The 16,510-nt window shown below is 42.8% G+C and overlaps 1 protein-coding gene across 2 annotated transcripts; it reads right to left on the minus strand.

Annotated features, from left to right (window-relative positions):
• Window positions 1-146: 146 nt before the first annotated feature.
• On the minus strand, window positions 147-16,466 carry arhgap45b (Rho GTPase activating protein 45b). 2 transcript variants are annotated; one of them, XM_063890749.1, is made up of 25 exons: window positions 16,403-16,466; window positions 15,957-16,284; window positions 14,015-14,258; window positions 13,277-13,459; window positions 10,661-10,801; window positions 10,374-10,458; window positions 8,527-8,599; window positions 8,273-8,348; window positions 7,738-7,869; window positions 7,265-7,326; window positions 7,053-7,163; window positions 6,853-6,933; window positions 6,595-6,762; window positions 5,674-5,811; window positions 5,329-5,525; window positions 4,715-4,818; window positions 4,402-4,488; window positions 4,155-4,256; window positions 3,604-3,767; window positions 3,297-3,485; window positions 3,066-3,203; window positions 2,626-2,897; window positions 1,814-2,051; window positions 1,222-1,318; window positions 147-1,011 (listed from the first exon to the last, which is right to left on the minus strand). In XM_063890749.1, the coding sequence occupies exons 2-25, from the start codon at window positions 16,230-16,232 to the stop codon at window positions 542-544; spliced, it is 3,828 nt and encodes a 1,275-aa protein (XP_063746819.1). In that variant the 5' UTR covers window positions 16,233-16,284; window positions 16,403-16,466; the 3' UTR covers window positions 147-541. The 2 variants fall into 2 exon arrangements, with proteins under 2 accessions (XP_063746819.1, XP_063746821.1); XM_063890751.1 differs by lacking the exons at window positions 15,957-16,284; window positions 16,403-16,466 and adding an exon at window positions 14,941-15,860.
• Between the last annotated feature and the right edge of the window lie 44 nt (window positions 16,467-16,510).

Raw genomic sequence — 16,510 nt, forward strand, 5'->3', positions numbered from 1 at the left:
CCTCTACTGCCCTCCCCAGCACCAGGGAACACAGCTGCGAGTGAGAACTGTCAGTCTCTGCCGTCATTCAGTTCCTGCTCACTGTTATCTACCGGTTCCCTATTTATCAAAGCAAGTTTAAAATGAAATAACGAAACAAACCAATGTAAAATGAAATGTTTATTAAAATAGACCAAAACATCGATACCAAGGCAATACAGGCAACATTTATAAAAGACTTAATGTATTTAAGAGTTTAGTGCTGAAATAAAACCAGCAGCACTTTAAGATCATTCACCTTTAAATCCTGCACATTCTCATGTGACTTTCTAACTGCTTTTCCTTAAGCGTGCAAGAGCAATGAGTAAAATGCTTTAAAAATACAAACTGCTGCAAAACTTGTTCCCTAATTATCCAAGTCAAAACCTTTGGAGTAAGCGTGCGGACGATTTGCTGCCAGGATAGGTCAACACATAAAAACTTAAACAAATGGAAACCCAATCACTCATCCTGTAAAGACTACATACACACACACACACACACATAGACTTTAGTAAAGATATCAGACAAACTCGGGCCCGCTGTCCTTGTTCCTGGTCAGGGATAATTTCTTCCCAGACAAACGCGCCAGTGGATGCCCTGACAAGCTCAAAACGGGGGAGCAGGGGTAGTTGTTGTTGTTGGACTGGTTCACGTTGAGCTCGGCCAGAGAGACACTCAGATCCTCCTCTGCCGCCGTGTCTTCATCTGGGGGCCCGCTGACTGGCAGCGCAGGAGGTTCCACTTGGTCTGGGTTTTCTTCCTGGTCTGCCTCTGGTTCTGGTTCTGGTTCTGGTTCTGGGACGGTTAGGGTTACAGACTGGCTCGACAGGTCCAGACTGTCCCTGTAGCTCAGCGGCTCGTCGTCCATGCTCATCTCGCTCTCCTGCTTCACCAGGCTGTGGTGGGGTGCGGCCCTCTGACCGCTGTCGTCCAGCTCCGAGTCAGAGTCAGGGAGCTGCTCACTGGACCCCAGGGACCCTAAAGAGCTTCCTGAACGGCGATAAAGAGGCAGATGGTAGCACGGGTCAAATACTGATCATAAATAAACATTGATGGCAAAACATTGAGACTACGTTTTTCAGACCCATGTATTCCACAACTTTAAAAAACCATAAAGCTGCAAGAACATGACTTTTGAGTTCTACTCATTAGGGGAATTCCAATAACAGTATTATGTTTTTATGGCCTTTTAAAGCTTACCACATCCCTCCTCCGTCTTCTCAGATTCTGGTTTATTTGGCTCCTCTCTTCCTCCATCCTCCTCTCCATCAGCGATCTGTTCATCTGCATTATCAACCTATACCGGAAAATGTGTGTGTGTGTGGGGGGGGGGGTAAAGAGATTGTTATCAAGTCAAACAACCTGAAGTGTTATTTTCTTCTATAACGGACCATAAATCAAACAACTGAAGCAGGAGGGTGAGCTGTATCAAATGAACTGCAGCTGTAGGTCATAACTCTGGATGAGGAAACAATGTGCTGACATTTCACTGCTTCCGTTTTTAGCCTTTCCACAGAAAGTGCGTTAGACCAGGTTTAGTTCATGCCCATACATAATTAAAAGCCTCTCTTTAAGACCATCTTTTGACTTGTTTTGAGTTTCACTGTTTATATTTCCCTGGTGACGACTGAGGGTCTAATGTGTGAACACACCAAAACTTATTTTCCACTTAATAATAAGTAGTATATCTTTGTATACAAAGTTATGTTAACTACCCATTTTTAAAGCCTGAGGCCTCATAAATCTACAACAGGCAGTCACAGTTTATTATCAGAATATCCTCCTGTCCTACCTGCTGAGTGGAGGAGGAAGCTGAGCGGCTGTTTTTGTGTGTCTGAGAGGTTTTGGACTGGAAGATGGATGAATAGAAGACAATCAGACACTCCACGATGCGAGCCTGGTGGGGGTAATCGACCAGAGAGGAGAGAGAGATGGTGGCTCCGGTGGGACGGGGTCGCATCAGGGACGGGCCGAACACAATACCCAAGTTACTGGGACTCATCTTGTTGTCCTCCTCCAGCTCTGCAATCCTAGAGGGAGGAAGACAGTAGAAGGGTCAAGACAAACAAAAAAGAGGCTGAGGCTGTTTTTACAAAACTCCTAGAGACGTATAAGGAATTGCCCCTTGAAGTTAAGACAACAACCTGATGAAGCCATTAAGAAAGAATATAAATATATTAAAAGAGCTAGAAAGGGGATGAACTGAAAGGAGGAGAACTTAAGAGTTAACAGTTTATTAAGCAGAGAAGGAAATGGCAATATTTCCCAGTGTTGAATGACAGTGAAGTAATAAATACTACAGATTATATGTATGCTACATGCCAGCAACCACTGCCATTTATAGACTGAAAGGCAATCACAGATATTGTTAAAAGCTCTTATTGTATTTGTCCCATTAATATAAAATAGATTAAAGCACTTAAATTACCGGTATGGCAAATAAATGTAAGCAAATACATAAAAACGACATCAGTTTTAAACATTTCAAAGGCTACTCTTTTAAAGTATAACTAAACATTTATTGAACAAAAGCTGTCCATTACATAGAACAGTTGTCATTATTACACCTTGCCTTAGGAGTGACTAAGTACTATGATGACTGACCTCCGGAGGTGGCGAATGATGTAGCGCAGTGTAGCGACGTTAGCTTTGGGCAGCTCCTTCAGAAGCTGCTTTAGCTTGTCCACCAGCATCAGGACCTCAGGGTCGGTGCCAGGGCCCAGATCCACCAGCTCGGGCCCTTTGCCCACTGCCGGGATGATGCTGTTCGACTCGACCTCCTCTCCCTCCGGTGTTTCTGCCTCTCCCTGCAGACTCTCCTTTGCCAAACCCATCAGATTGTTGTACAGGCGGAACAGCATGATGGGCTCTGGAAGCTGGAGGACGGATACAGAGAAAGGTTAGTGAGACTGAATTAACACTGAAAGCACAACCATTCAAATATCTTATGGCAATAGTCTGTGACAGTACTTTGTAATACTAAAACTCTGCCACTATGAAAGCTGTTTTCTGAGGCCCACATGTCACTATAGGCTCCTGTTTACCTGTCTGAGGTAAAGCTTGAGGACGTTACTAATGTCATGCGGTGAACACTGGGACAGCTCCACCAGCTCCTTGCCGTTTTCAAAGGCCTGACACAGCTTCTCCACCCGAGTCTTCACCCCGTTCACCCTGTAGATGCCCTGTGAGAAGGAAGCAGACAGTTTAAAACACCTCTGTGGCAAAGACTCAAACATCCAGCGCTCAGTTTAGTACACAAATATAAACTCCCTCACCTTCATCTTGAGCGCCCGTCTCTCTATCTCGGAGATGCATTTGGTGATGATGAAGGGGATGCCATCGCTGGCACAGCTGGCAACCTGAGAGAAGTCCCTGCCGAACAGCTGCAGACGGCCCTGCAGCTTCTTGTGGCCGCACTGGATGGCCAGAGTCTCCAGACAGCGCTTGTGACACGCCAGAAAACACTGAAGACAGAAGGAAGTTTTGATCTCTTGAGCCTGGTGTGATTATCAGTGAGAGTCTCTCTCTGCAGGTCTGATGTTAGCAGATGATTAGATTATTAAATGAAAAATAAGGACTCACCTCCTCGCACTCTGCCCCCTGGAAGTAAACGTAGCTGTCACACTCGCGGCACTTTGACGGTGTCCGTAGCTTCCTCAGCCGGTGGGTCTGTGCTGCTTTAGAGAGGCCGACATTACGGAAAGGTCTGGTGGACACCACCACGTCAGGATCCATGCCGTTCATGTCTGAAGACAAAGACACAAATCATACACACACTCCAGAAAACTCAGACAAGATTCACAGCAAAGCCATTTGAAGAGTAATATTGGGACTACTGCACGTTATGACGGAAGCTGGGAGAGGCATTAGAGAAAGAAATACAAACTAATATGACCATTTGTCAGCAAGTGATGCATCATCCCTTGGCTAAAGTGTTTTAAATCATTGCTTATCTGACTTTGAGGAGGTTACGCATTGACCTGGCCACACCTTTTTTTTCTTTAATGACTTTGTTTTAGGTAATAAACACAGGAGAGAATCCATTAGGATCAGACTTATATTTTTACTATACATTTGAGATATTTCACTCGCATCAAAGGGTTTCAGTATATTATACAATCTGTAAATCTTACTTGGAGATTCAAATGAGGTCATATTCCCGTCTTTCTCATCTGCGTCCTCATTGGACGACATTGTCCCAGTGGATGATGTCCGAGCAATTTTACTGATGTCACCTAAATTGATTAAACATTTTAAGAATCATCTCACACACACATTGTGTTTTCCTTCAAGTGGAAATATAAAACCTCTAATGGTTAATCACAGAGAGATATCCTGATGTTACTGTGAACATGTTTGAACAACGCAGTTCTCACTCACTGGAGCTGGCAGTAGGCGACTCTAGACCCGCCTCTCCTCCGACACTGTCATCGCTCACTGTGGAACCCCAAGACTTATGACCCTGCCCTGGGCATAACAAAAGGGACAAAAATATGTGAATAGTCTGCATGAAATAATGGATCTTAGATTGGTTGAAAGCACTCTGGTAACACTGTGTGCTCTTGTAACAGTTGTTCACTCTTGAAAAAGTATGTTAAATTAGTAAATGAACCCCAGGCAAAAACAGGCGGGATGTCTCAATAGTAATGATCTTTATTAAAGCTCTCTAACATCTGCAGCAGGCATCACTTACTCTTGCGCTGAGCCTCCGCTTCTCTGTTTTCTGCTGCTGCTGCGTCCACACTGGTGGCAGGACTGTCCGTGTTGAAACTGTCATTTCTTGGTCTGTGGCCGTGGCTGCAATGCAAGAATATGAGACCGTTTTAAAAAAAAAATAAACACTCTTAATACCACTCTCATGATTGTTTAAAAATACATTTAAAAAAAAAACTCTTAACGCTCATGATTGCAGGGTTACTGTGAAGCTATAGCAAGGAGTCGGTCAGATAAGCCTAACACGGATGCTGTTATTGAGACAGCAAGTCTCAGAATTGCTAGCTAGTTTAATAGGAAACAAGAGAATGTTGGGGTAATTTTAGTTTATGTTCTGTACTATTTATTGGTGCTTTGACTTCCTTGAACCTAGTCTTTTCGTGTTGATTTTGTTACTTTTGGACAGAGCTAGCCATTTCCCTTTGTTTCCAGTCTTTGTGCTAAGTTAATTGGCCGAGGCTTCATATTTACTGTACAGATGTGATGCTGGTATCAATCTTCTCATCTAACTCTGGGCATAAAAGCAAATCTGAACTACAGCTTTAAGGTTTGAATGGAGAACTGTATGCGTGTGGATCCGACTGAAGCTCTTACTGTGACGATGAGCTGGAGGGACAGTAGTTCTCAAATGTATAGTGAACAGCCGGCTGCTCGGGCAGCTGCAGGTCTCTCACGTGAGCAGCGTACTGCTGGCCCGGGTCGTACAGCTTACTGCTCTCACACAGAGTCTGGTAGTGGACCGGCAAGGCGACGGTCTGCATGTGCATGAGCTGGTAGTACGAGATGGTCGCCTGGTGACGGATAGGGAAACAACAAAGGTTAAAGAGTTTTGATTTGATCATTGCTCAAAAACGATTGTATAGAATATAGAGCACTACAGGCACATTCAGAACAGGTAAGAAGCCGACAACATTTGGCAAAAGTGAGGTTGGTTCTGACCGAGCGCAGGGTCTGGTCGCTCTGTTTGATGACGTCCTGCAGTTGTCTCAGCACTGTGACCTTTGTGTGCTCCAGCTCCTGCTGCTGAGTGGTGGCGTCGGCTATACATGTCCGGTAGGTGGCCTCCGCCTCGTCTGACTGCACACATACACAGACAATTAAAATGTTGTATTTACTCTACACCCAGTTTAATGGTTTGGAGTACACACCTAAAACACAAGAGCAGTACAAAGGTAAACAGGAGTGGATCTCCAGCACAAATAGTCATTTTAAACAGAGACCAAACATTATTCCATCAAGTTTGAATACCATCCTTCAGTGATGATACCAGTATTTAAAATGGAGGAATAATAGTTTGCCAGGCACTTAATTATTTTCACAAAAAACGCATTGCAACATGGCATTCATCCACCAATTAGGATTTTTTTTAACACCTCTGTATTTTCCCTGTTATTTTTGGTGTTCTGCTATTAAGACACACAGTTTATCAATGCAACACTGTGGCAACCAGATCATAATCAGCTCACCACGCGACTGATACAGATGTTGAAAATATTTAAATATGCAAACCAATAATTGTTTCAATCCTGAAACAACAGGCTGCACAACAAGGGGTTTACCATGTAACTCACTGACAATAACCCGGACTGCACATAAAGCCTGCACGCTTGCACAATAAGTTTGACTTGCAATCTCGTTCTGAACACACGCAGGTGTATATTTTTCGCAGTACTCTCATTACTTATATGTATATATTAGTTTTAACATTTTTTATTTTAAATGTACGTTTCATATCCTTGTGTGAACCTGTACTGTTTTTCCTCTTTGTTGCTGCTTAAACACTCAAATTTTCCCACGGGGATTACTAAAAAACTTACATCTTATCTTATATAGCAATGAAATAAAGTTGTTGATAGGAACCTTGTTGCGCGCCTCCTCCTCAACTCGTTTCTTCTTCTCCACAGACTTTGCCGTGGATCCTCCTCCTTCCTCCTCAGCGCGGCAGGCTGCCATTTTGGCCTTCTCGTACTCCTCACAGCGGACCATAAAAGCTTGCTTGGCTTTACGCAGGTTCGCCTCACACTCCATCTAAAAGACAAACAATTCTTGGTCCTTATAATGTTGTATTGCAATTTAGAAGAGAATGCATTGTCTAACAAAGTCTAGAACTACGTGTACCAGTTTTCTCTTAGCTCGAATCCAGTGTTCCTTGATTTCCTTCCGTCTCTTCTCATGCTCCTGTTTGCGCTGCATCAGAGGCTGCACAGAACACATGCACAGAGCAACACAATGTGAACAGAGGCAAACACTCCCGTATTATGGACAAGAGTGACTGTCACAGGGGGATTCATGTTGCAACCAAACTCAGTAGAGCTCACCTGGATGAAGGTCTGTGTGTGCAGGGTGGTGTTGGCCTGCTGCAGCCCCACACTCTGCTCCTGGTCCTGCTCCAGAGCCAGAGAGTAGATGGAGAAGAGTGGCATTTGGGGCTAGAGAGAGCGAAAACAACACACAGGTTTGTTACACAACACAGAAAATGAGTAAGAGAACAATTGAGATGTATTCATAGGTGAAACCAAAAGACGTTTACATGCGTTATGCTGTGTTTGCAGGAATGGTACAATCTCTGGAGGCCTTTGGAGAACTCAGTCTCTGTTAAAAACAAAAAAGAGGATCATTTGTTAGCAAGGTTTTCCACACTGGTTCATGTACTAGAGCTAAAAATGTCAACAAAATTGGACATTGTGTTGTGTTGTATATTTGCAGCATTACATTTATAATTACGTAAACATCTTCAATGCAAATCTTCAAAACAATTAATCTGCAGGCCAAAATATGACAGGGTTTGCTAGCTGTCCCAGGATATATCAGGGTTACAAGTTTTTTTATTTAAAAATGTAATACATTTTGGCATTGGCTAGAACATGTACCCCAACAAGACCAAAATACACCAGAATAATATAAATACTTTTTTCTATTTCATATATCACATCAATTCAATTCCTGTTAATCAACATTAGACTTTCCTGAAAATAAACTACACACTGTGGCCCTGCCACTCACCCAGGGAAGTTCTCTTCTCCACGTAGCTGATCAGGTCCTTCATGTATTTGGAGATGGTTTTGGCGTAGAGCAGAGCAGAGTCCACGCCTCCCTCGCTCTGCTGCAGGATCACATCCACCTCCTCAGCTCTGCCTGCACACCAACAAACAAACAAACAAGTGTGAAGTGATGATCTCCAACATCCTGTGTGACATTTTGGTGATGACTGTTTGTGATCGTCTGTGATGAACACAGAGTTTCTGCAGCTAGCACTTCATTGCACCACTGTATTTTCGTCAGCAGGGGGAGACCTCTTAGATATACAGCATGTTGAAAAACACTAAATATGAACGGATTCAAGAGTGTACAAAAACTAGGGTGTCAAGTTTTTTCACCAGCCAAATGGGCAGTGCATGTCCAAATGTTGATCTACTTAAAGTTGCATTTCAAAATGAGGTATGGAAAGAGAGAGGTGCAGAAGCTTCACAAGCTGGAGCCATGATGGACTTAAGGAAGTCTGCTGTTGTGTGTGTTGAGGAGAATCTGGTCGCCGTACCCATGTAATGCAGGTCGCTCCTGAAGTGTCCGCTGTCTGCTCCCTGGCTCGACCCAGCATACAAGTTCTCCAGCGACTACACAGCAGCAAAAGAAGATTATCACTTATACACGCATAATTTCATCTTAGAGACAGTTTTGAGTGGAAATCTCCTTAAATACAGCAACATTTAATGATATTTGGTTAACAAGTCTACATAATTCATTAGACAACAATCTATTTTTTACAAATGAGCAGCTTTGTGATGAACTCACTCTGCTCTTCTCAGTGGGCAGCAGGGAGAGCAGCGTGCTGCTGTCCACCTCTCCCATCAGCAGCTCAGACACACTGAGGAGAAACACAACAGGAGTCCTTAACACCAGGCCAATATGATACAGATAAAAATACTGTAAAATTATATAGTTGCGATATTGCAGATAGTCATAAAAAAACTAAATCAGTTTTTTTTTTAATGATGGCACATTTCGATTAACAGAAGGAGTGTGAATATTGTGATAAGGGACTTTAAGAGGCAGTCCCTGTCATGTAGAGAAGTGAAAAATAATCAGTATAATGAATGAAGCAGCAACAATTCTGCGTTTAAAAATGACCAAAAAAAAGGCAGATTTTCTACACTGAAAGAGAAAGGGGAGCCTTTGTAGGAAGGCTTGAAAAGGTAAGAAAGTACCGGAGACAGGAAGTGATAAAGAAACTATTGATTTGCATTACTTTTTTCTCTACCTTGTTTGATCATACTCCTTAACATTTATACTGTGCGACAAAGTACTCATATCCTGTTAGACTCTTTTTGGCGTCCTACATTTTGGTTTATCGACTTGGAGGTGCTTGCTGAAATACAGGCTGAAAAGAAAAGGCAGCATCTCCATCTTGTTATTTTTCTGTTCATGACAGAAAGAACATCAGTCAAACAGAGGAAGAGTGGAGGAGAGAATGAGGAAACAGACATGTCAGGCAGATTTTAACTGTCTGCCAGCTCACTTCCTCCTCAGCTCTGACAGATGTCTTAACCCTGAAGTGGCACAGACGAGCATGTGATGAACGGTCGGTGCAATGTACGCTAATTACACATGAAACGGAGACCTCCCTCTACTTTGGGTTTACTTTAATTTATCACGACACGTCTTTTTAAAGTTTGGAGACACATACAGTTAAAAGACATCAACCCCGGAAAAACATTTAATTTCATAGTTGCCACGTTTAATTATACATTTGATTTCGAATCCTTTCAAGAGCCTCGAATAATGAGAACGTGTTTGTGATTTATTATCTTAGTCGGTAAGCAATCTGTTCACTGAGCAGGTAAGAGCAATTACAAGTTTTGGTTTTGTGTAACACGGCAGAAAAAAAAAACCCACTTCCTGTTTTCAGATCTGCCTGATGCAAATGTGTCACCATCGCTGCACTTCTCTCTACAATTCCCAACAACAGCAAACTTTGTACCCATTGACCCGCACGCACTAACTGACTCCTTTGTCTGTAAAAAGAGGTAATACCTGGTTAGATATACGGAAACCTGTGTCCACATTAATCTCTGTAGCAAGGACAATAACTACCAGTAATAATCAGTACAGAGAATACAGAGAACAGTAAATCGTCAAGCAGTGGTGGCAATGAAGTCTTTAGCAGGAGGTTTCAACACAGAAAATAGTACAAGTTTCAATAAATAGCTAGGATGGCACTGATTTGCTGACGTAATAGAGTAGCTAATGTTACTCCTGTTCCGGTTTTTGTTTTCCAAAATAAATTATATTGATGTACAGAGCTTTCTATATGTATGCTCTTGTAATTAAACGGGATGTATTATAATAATCACTTTAGATCTCTATGATGTGAAATAACTGTCTAATTATTTATAGCTTTCTTATTTACCACTGATTATTTTGTCTTACTCATTTTGTGTGAAATCATGAGTCTTGTATGTGCGTCATATGTTATGCATCATGTGTTTCGTTTCCTTTTTTCCACTGAGCTATTAAACCCCCACAAGGAGTACACTGTTTTGATGCTGTTAATAATTGAATTTGTAATAAACAAAAATACTGGCGTTACTTTAGGGTTCAAATAAATTGGATCATGTTGTCGAGGGGTGTCAGATACTCACTTGCTGCTAAAAGCGACTGCAATGGTTTCAATGGCCTTCTCAAAGTCCTTTTTATCTGCCTCGTTACAAGCCTCATAGTGAAAACCTGAAAAAAATCACAACCATAGCATGTGCTCAGGTTTCAGTTGTGGTTGGAAATACAAGATGCTGAACAAATTAATTCACACCTTCACATCAAACTGTCTGTATATATGAAATACAGTATTACCAAAGGATGTTAAAACAATGGAAGGAACATTTAACAAATTACTTAAAAAATGATGTCTTTGTCCTCACAGCCGACTGACCTTTGACCTTGGAGATGAGCTTTCCGGCAGCGGTGAGGATCTCCACGGTGTTGAGCAGAGGGTAAGTGTTGATGACCTGACGCAGCACTCGGAGGACCTCCCCCAAACACTCGTGAGCCACGGGACGCTGACTCTCCTTACCTGGACGAGAGGGAGGAGATGGGGGGGGGGACAGTGAGATTTGAAACAAGAGGAAAAGGCACTAGAAGACTACAGCCTTTTTTTATTCAATAAACTACGGGGGTTAAAAAAGGAATTTACACTTTAAATGGATAACATCTACTTGCTATTGGACACTTTATGTACTGGTTAAGATTTTTCCTGGAAGCCATAGTTCATCACATTTCAGCAGTTTATAAAAAATGATTTCAGAGACTTGGCTCGTTTCAGACCCATCACAAAGTTATATTATCATTGTCAATACTGGAGCTGAATACAGAAACTCATGTGTGTTTCTCAGATGTCAGAGTGTCCTTGAATGCATCATTGAGGGATAGTTCAGTCCATGCACGAACATAAATTGTAACTCGTTGGCTACATCTTACTGGAATCATATCTTATATGATTAGGCGGGACAAATAAACATGATTGATATCGTTGGACCAGAAATAAAGTGCATTAAATGGGAGGTGAAATGTTCCTTTCTTTCCTTCTCAAAGTACATGAAGACATGTTGGGAGATACTTTCTTGCTCTTGCCTATTATTGCGAGGCAACCAGGTAAGGAATTGTGTTACCTTTAGAAAAAGCCAGGCTGGCCGTTTCACCGTTTCCAGTCTTTATGATATCTGTGGTTCGATATTTACCATAGCTTATCAATTTTCTCATAACTTAGCTCATCTCCCAACATGTGAAACAAATCTTTCAAATTTCTGCAAGTCAATGTTTTATTGTTTCTGCATAGTGGACACAGCAGGGAGACGGACAGTCTGAGCAGTCAGTCAGGTCAGTGATAATGAGTACACAGGCTCAAAATGTCAGACAGGGTGTCAGACTCCTCTGCTTTGATGCATTTGCAGATCCTCTTTTCCTCCAAACACATTTACACACACACACACAGGCTGGCTAACTTCTTTCCGTCATGTGTCGCAACCTCGCACTCCCCTGTCCACCGTTTCTTTAAATGGCAGATTTAAAGGCGGCTCGCTCAGGGAGGAGGCCAGAGGGCAGCCGATCCACCTCTCTCCCACAGTCTGTCTGAAAATGTGTGTCAGAGTGTCTGAGCAGCAGCGGCCAACAATAAGAGTGACCTGAACACTTTGCCAGAGAGGAAGTTGTCTTCTCTATTGTTTTGCAAGATTAGAAACAAAGTTTGGTGCTGTAGCACATCTGCTTTCTGTGGCTCATCAAAACAAACTCTCCTCATTTTCGACTTGAATGGTTTGATAAGAGGAAACAACGATGAGCTACAGATTCAAAGTGCTGCATTGTATAAGAGCTTAAATACGAGATTGAAACTCTGATTGTGCTCCTGATTAAGAACAGACGTGACGTCACAGTGATGCAGCCAGCCTATCAGAGGAGGAAGTGTAGGACGAGGCCTTTCTTTCAGAGGCTATCCATCATGGCTTCCTGTTTTAGAAAGCGCACTCTGGGTGGAGACAGAACAGAGCCAGATAACGGCCGACAGAAGACACAAACAAAGATCTTTCCATTTCATCTGAACCACAAAACTCTGCTCTAAAAAACCTTGTCAACTACTGGAAACCTTAAATCAGGGAAATCTTTCAATTGTGTAGCAGGTGGGGTCTACGCTCCATGAGAAAAGGTGCTTTTCTATTTTAAGCCTCGCTGCGTCGTACAGGAGGGGAAGAGTGTGTTTGTAAGAGGCTGCAGCAAACAAGAAGCTGACTTCCTGCTGGAGACAAGAGTGCGGTCGGAAACGCAGCCTTCACTTGGAGAGAGGACGCTCACATCCACTTGTTAGCTTGCTTGTGCAAGGTGGCTCCACCCTCATGTTTTCCTCCTCCCCTCCCCCCACTCGCTACACACACACGTGTTATTAAGAGAACCGGTGTAAGATTGACGAAAACCTTTTTTGGATACATTCTGTCTCGTGTTAGTCCCTTGTCAAATTCTGGAACATTTAACCATAAAGGAACGCTAAAAGGACAAACAATGTTTTTTGTTCTGCAAATTCTTACTGATGGATATCTACACAACACAAGAAGAAACTGACATACTGTTGTATTAGCCATAAGTTAAAACCAAAAAAAAAAAAACTACTCACAAAGATACATATATTTTAGCTCCACTGTGGTGAAAACAAGCCTTTTTCCATGACCAGGTCTGTGATACCAGCACTGAATGCATGGTACAGAACCAAATCACACAGGAAGACAAACTCTTTTCAGTGCCTTTGTCAAAAGGCAGCATCTGATTAGGCAGACAGGAGCCCGACAGTAAATATGAATGATACTCAAGGTTAATGTGGGTAGAACAAGCTACATTTTTTCAAGGTTATCCAACCCAAAAACCCAACCTAATGTTGCCTACTCTATTCATGATCTAGAACGAAAGTAGCTATCAGTAAATCTAGCAAGAAAGTCACAACGTTTGCAACACGGACAGACCATCCCTTCAGGCCTCTCTAGGTTGATTATGTCTCTAGGCTCACCTTCAGCCAGAACAACGTCCTTCAGTTTCTCCACAGCTTCTGCAAAGCGAGCCACATCCCTCAGCAGGGCGGGGATGTCCTCCACCTCGATGGCTGTGCTCTCTGGACCATCAGACGGAGTGGTCGGGGTCGAGGGCGATTTCCCCTGGCCTTTAGAGAACACCCAGGACTGGAGCGGGAAACCTGAAGAGAACAGGTGCATTGTTTAAGTCATTTATCTATAACAACTTGTTTTCCGTTCTCTTCTAAGGTCTATGCATTTATTTATTTATTCATCATTTGGCAGAGAGATTTTAATAGCTATCATGTATTGCCTGTTGAATTAAATAATACCACCTTCTTAACATGCCTTGTTTATAGCTAACAAACCCCCATACCACCACCCCTAAATCTCACTGATTTTTGTTTAATGCCTATTGGCTGATTTTGTTACCTTTAGACCTTAAGCTTGAATGTACGACTTTTTTACTTTTGTTTAAGCCGTTAATTATTTTCTAGGTTAATCATTTTGTCGACTTGTCTATAAAATGTCAGTAAATAGTGAAAGATATCCATCCCAGTTTTTGAAAGTGGATTATAGGTGTTATCAAATACATTTTGATCACTGCTTGTGTGCCATCTTTCTCCAGATTTTACTTCAGATAAGATGTTGATATGGAGACATAAATAAGTCTATATTTGAGCATATTTTATCAACTCAGAAAGGTAGTGAGTCAGTAGGGATGTTGTGAAGCAGACCTGCAGCGCTGGCGTGTCTGCTCAGTGCAGTCGGCCTCTTCAGGGTGGACACAGGAGACGGGCACCCCAACCCCTGCATGGCCGCCAGCTTGTTGTGCTGGATGCTGGGCGTCCCGGGGCAGGAGAGGGAGGAGTCCTGCAGCCCGGCAGAAGCCGGGGTGAGAGTTGAAGAGGAGGATAAGGGTGAAGAGGAGAGGGTGATGTCTGCTGCATCTTTCCGAGGCTGCTCCTGGAGAATGGAGAGCTGAGACGGGCACAGGAAGAGAGGCAAAAAGGTCACAACGATCACATGATGAAACCTTAACCAGATCAACCTGAACAGCATGAGGGTGCCGACATGATTCGTCTCTGCTTCTGTGGCCTTAAACACAGAAGCGCTGTTGTTGGTAAACACACATCAAGACTTTCACAAGATCCTGTGCTGCGTTGTGCAACACTTCCTGACTCAAAGCTGTCGCCGGGTGTGGCAAACAGAGTGTAGAAATTTCATTTACTTTTTGGAATAAAAACGGTGATATTTTTCTGAGAAATTACCCTCCTGTGCCAACAAAACACAAATAAAATAAAAAGTCACAGAATTAAACATTTTCAGCGTGGTTGATGCATCTCATTGCCAACTTTTGGTAGACTTTTAGCTCAAGGACTTGGCTTGGGACACTGCCTTATGCTCTTTAGCAAGGCACCGAAACCCTAACTGATCATGGAACTATGCTGCGACATCACTCCACATTGATACAAGATTTTAATTAAGAACATAAAAACAGAATGAAAAAGATATGTTCTCTAACAGAATAAATTAAGTATATTTTCATTATTATTGCCTGACAAGAGCATATCCTGCCTAACTCACGGCTCCAAAAATAAGAAATAGAAAAAGCAGCCCAGTATATTTGTATACAAGATAACATGCATAAGCTCAGACGTACCTGCTTAAGCCATACGTTGTGCTTGTTGGGCAGTATGTCCAGCCTGTCTTTGCTTTTCGCCTCAGCTTTCTTAACTCTCTGACTCGTAGAGTAAGGGTTGTAGCTGCTCTTACTGACCCGTTTCAGCATGCTCCTTCTTCCCCCTACAGCTCTGTCCCCATTCTAACCAAAGCACCAGCAACTTCTTAAAACTGATCTCACCAGAGCATTCACACACTACAGCCCGCCACCGCTTCAGTTGTAAAACCCCACATCAGAAGTTACACTTCCTTTGAGTCAGATGAGTCAATGTGCAGTCAGGCACACATCAAAATGGATGTCAAGACTAAAGTAGTCAAAAAGCAATAATGCTCCCAGAGAAACTTGACAAAAACAGTATGTGTGCAGTTAGGCACACGTCATTCTCATTTAACTAGGATTTGAACACATTTTCAGACACAGTTAGCACAGTCGAAAAGCATTCATACTCCCAGAGAAACTTGTCTAAACACTTATTTGCTATTGTGCAATCAGGCCAACATCAAAATGGATGTCAAGACTTAAGCAGTTAGAATCATTAATGCTCAGAAACAGAAACTTGACTAAACTAAACTTATATTTGGTAGTGGGCAGTTAGTCACACATCATAATAATTAGACTGGGATTTTCAAGTACTTTCACCCAGTCAGACTAGAGTTAAAAAGGCATTAATGCTGACAAAAAAAACTAAACAAAACTTAGATCTGGTAATGTGCAGTTAGGCACACATCATAATAATTTTACTGGGATTTTTAAGAAGTTTCACCCAGTCAGACTACAGTTAAAAAGCATTCATGCATACGCAAAAACTGGACTTAACACAACTTATAAATGCTGGTAAAAGACTCTACATTCACACACACTCTCGCACACACTATCACCACTTGTCTTGAGCTCTTTCTGCAGCCTGTCCCTCCAGCAGAAGGTCATCTGACACACAGACACACACACTTAAACACACACACACTTCAAGAAACCAGAAGTGATGCGCTACTCACAGTCAGGGCGCTGCTCTGCGGCCCGGGGCTTCCTGCTCGGCTCTTCTTCGAGATGGATGGCGTTTTGATTAGTTCCCGTTTCTTCCTGGTGAACATCTTCAGCGTGCCTTTGCCGTCCATCCCGACTTCTTTGAGTTTCACGTACAAACCCCCCGCCCACCCCCCGACTCGCCACTTGGGTGTTGGGCGTCTCAGCGGGATCTCGGTGACATCCCTGGAGAGTTTGATCCACGGTAGCTGTCTGTCTGTCGTCCTCCTGCTGCTGCTGTCGCACATCGAAGCGCGCAGACTCACTGACTGAGAGACATGCAGATCACGGGCATCCGCTCTGCAGGAGGAGGAGGGACACGCGGGTGAAACACGACTTTTCACTAACTTTTAGGAAGGTTTACTTCGTTTAAATTACGTACAAGGAACCTCAACCTTTGTCATTCATTTCTACTTACTTTAAAGACAAATGACTGAAGTCCACCAAAGCAAACACACACAAACAACCTGTTGCTTTGTCCAATTTCACAGTAATCAGCTCATCTTGACACACGTGTGCTTGAACA

This window comes from Eleginops maclovinus, chromosome 9 (assembly GCF_036324505.1).
Source record: "Eleginops maclovinus isolate JMC-PN-2008 ecotype Puerto Natales chromosome 9, JC_Emac_rtc_rv5, whole genome shotgun sequence".
Taxonomy (NCBI): Eukaryota; Metazoa; Chordata; class Actinopteri; order Perciformes; family Eleginopidae; genus Eleginops; species Eleginops maclovinus.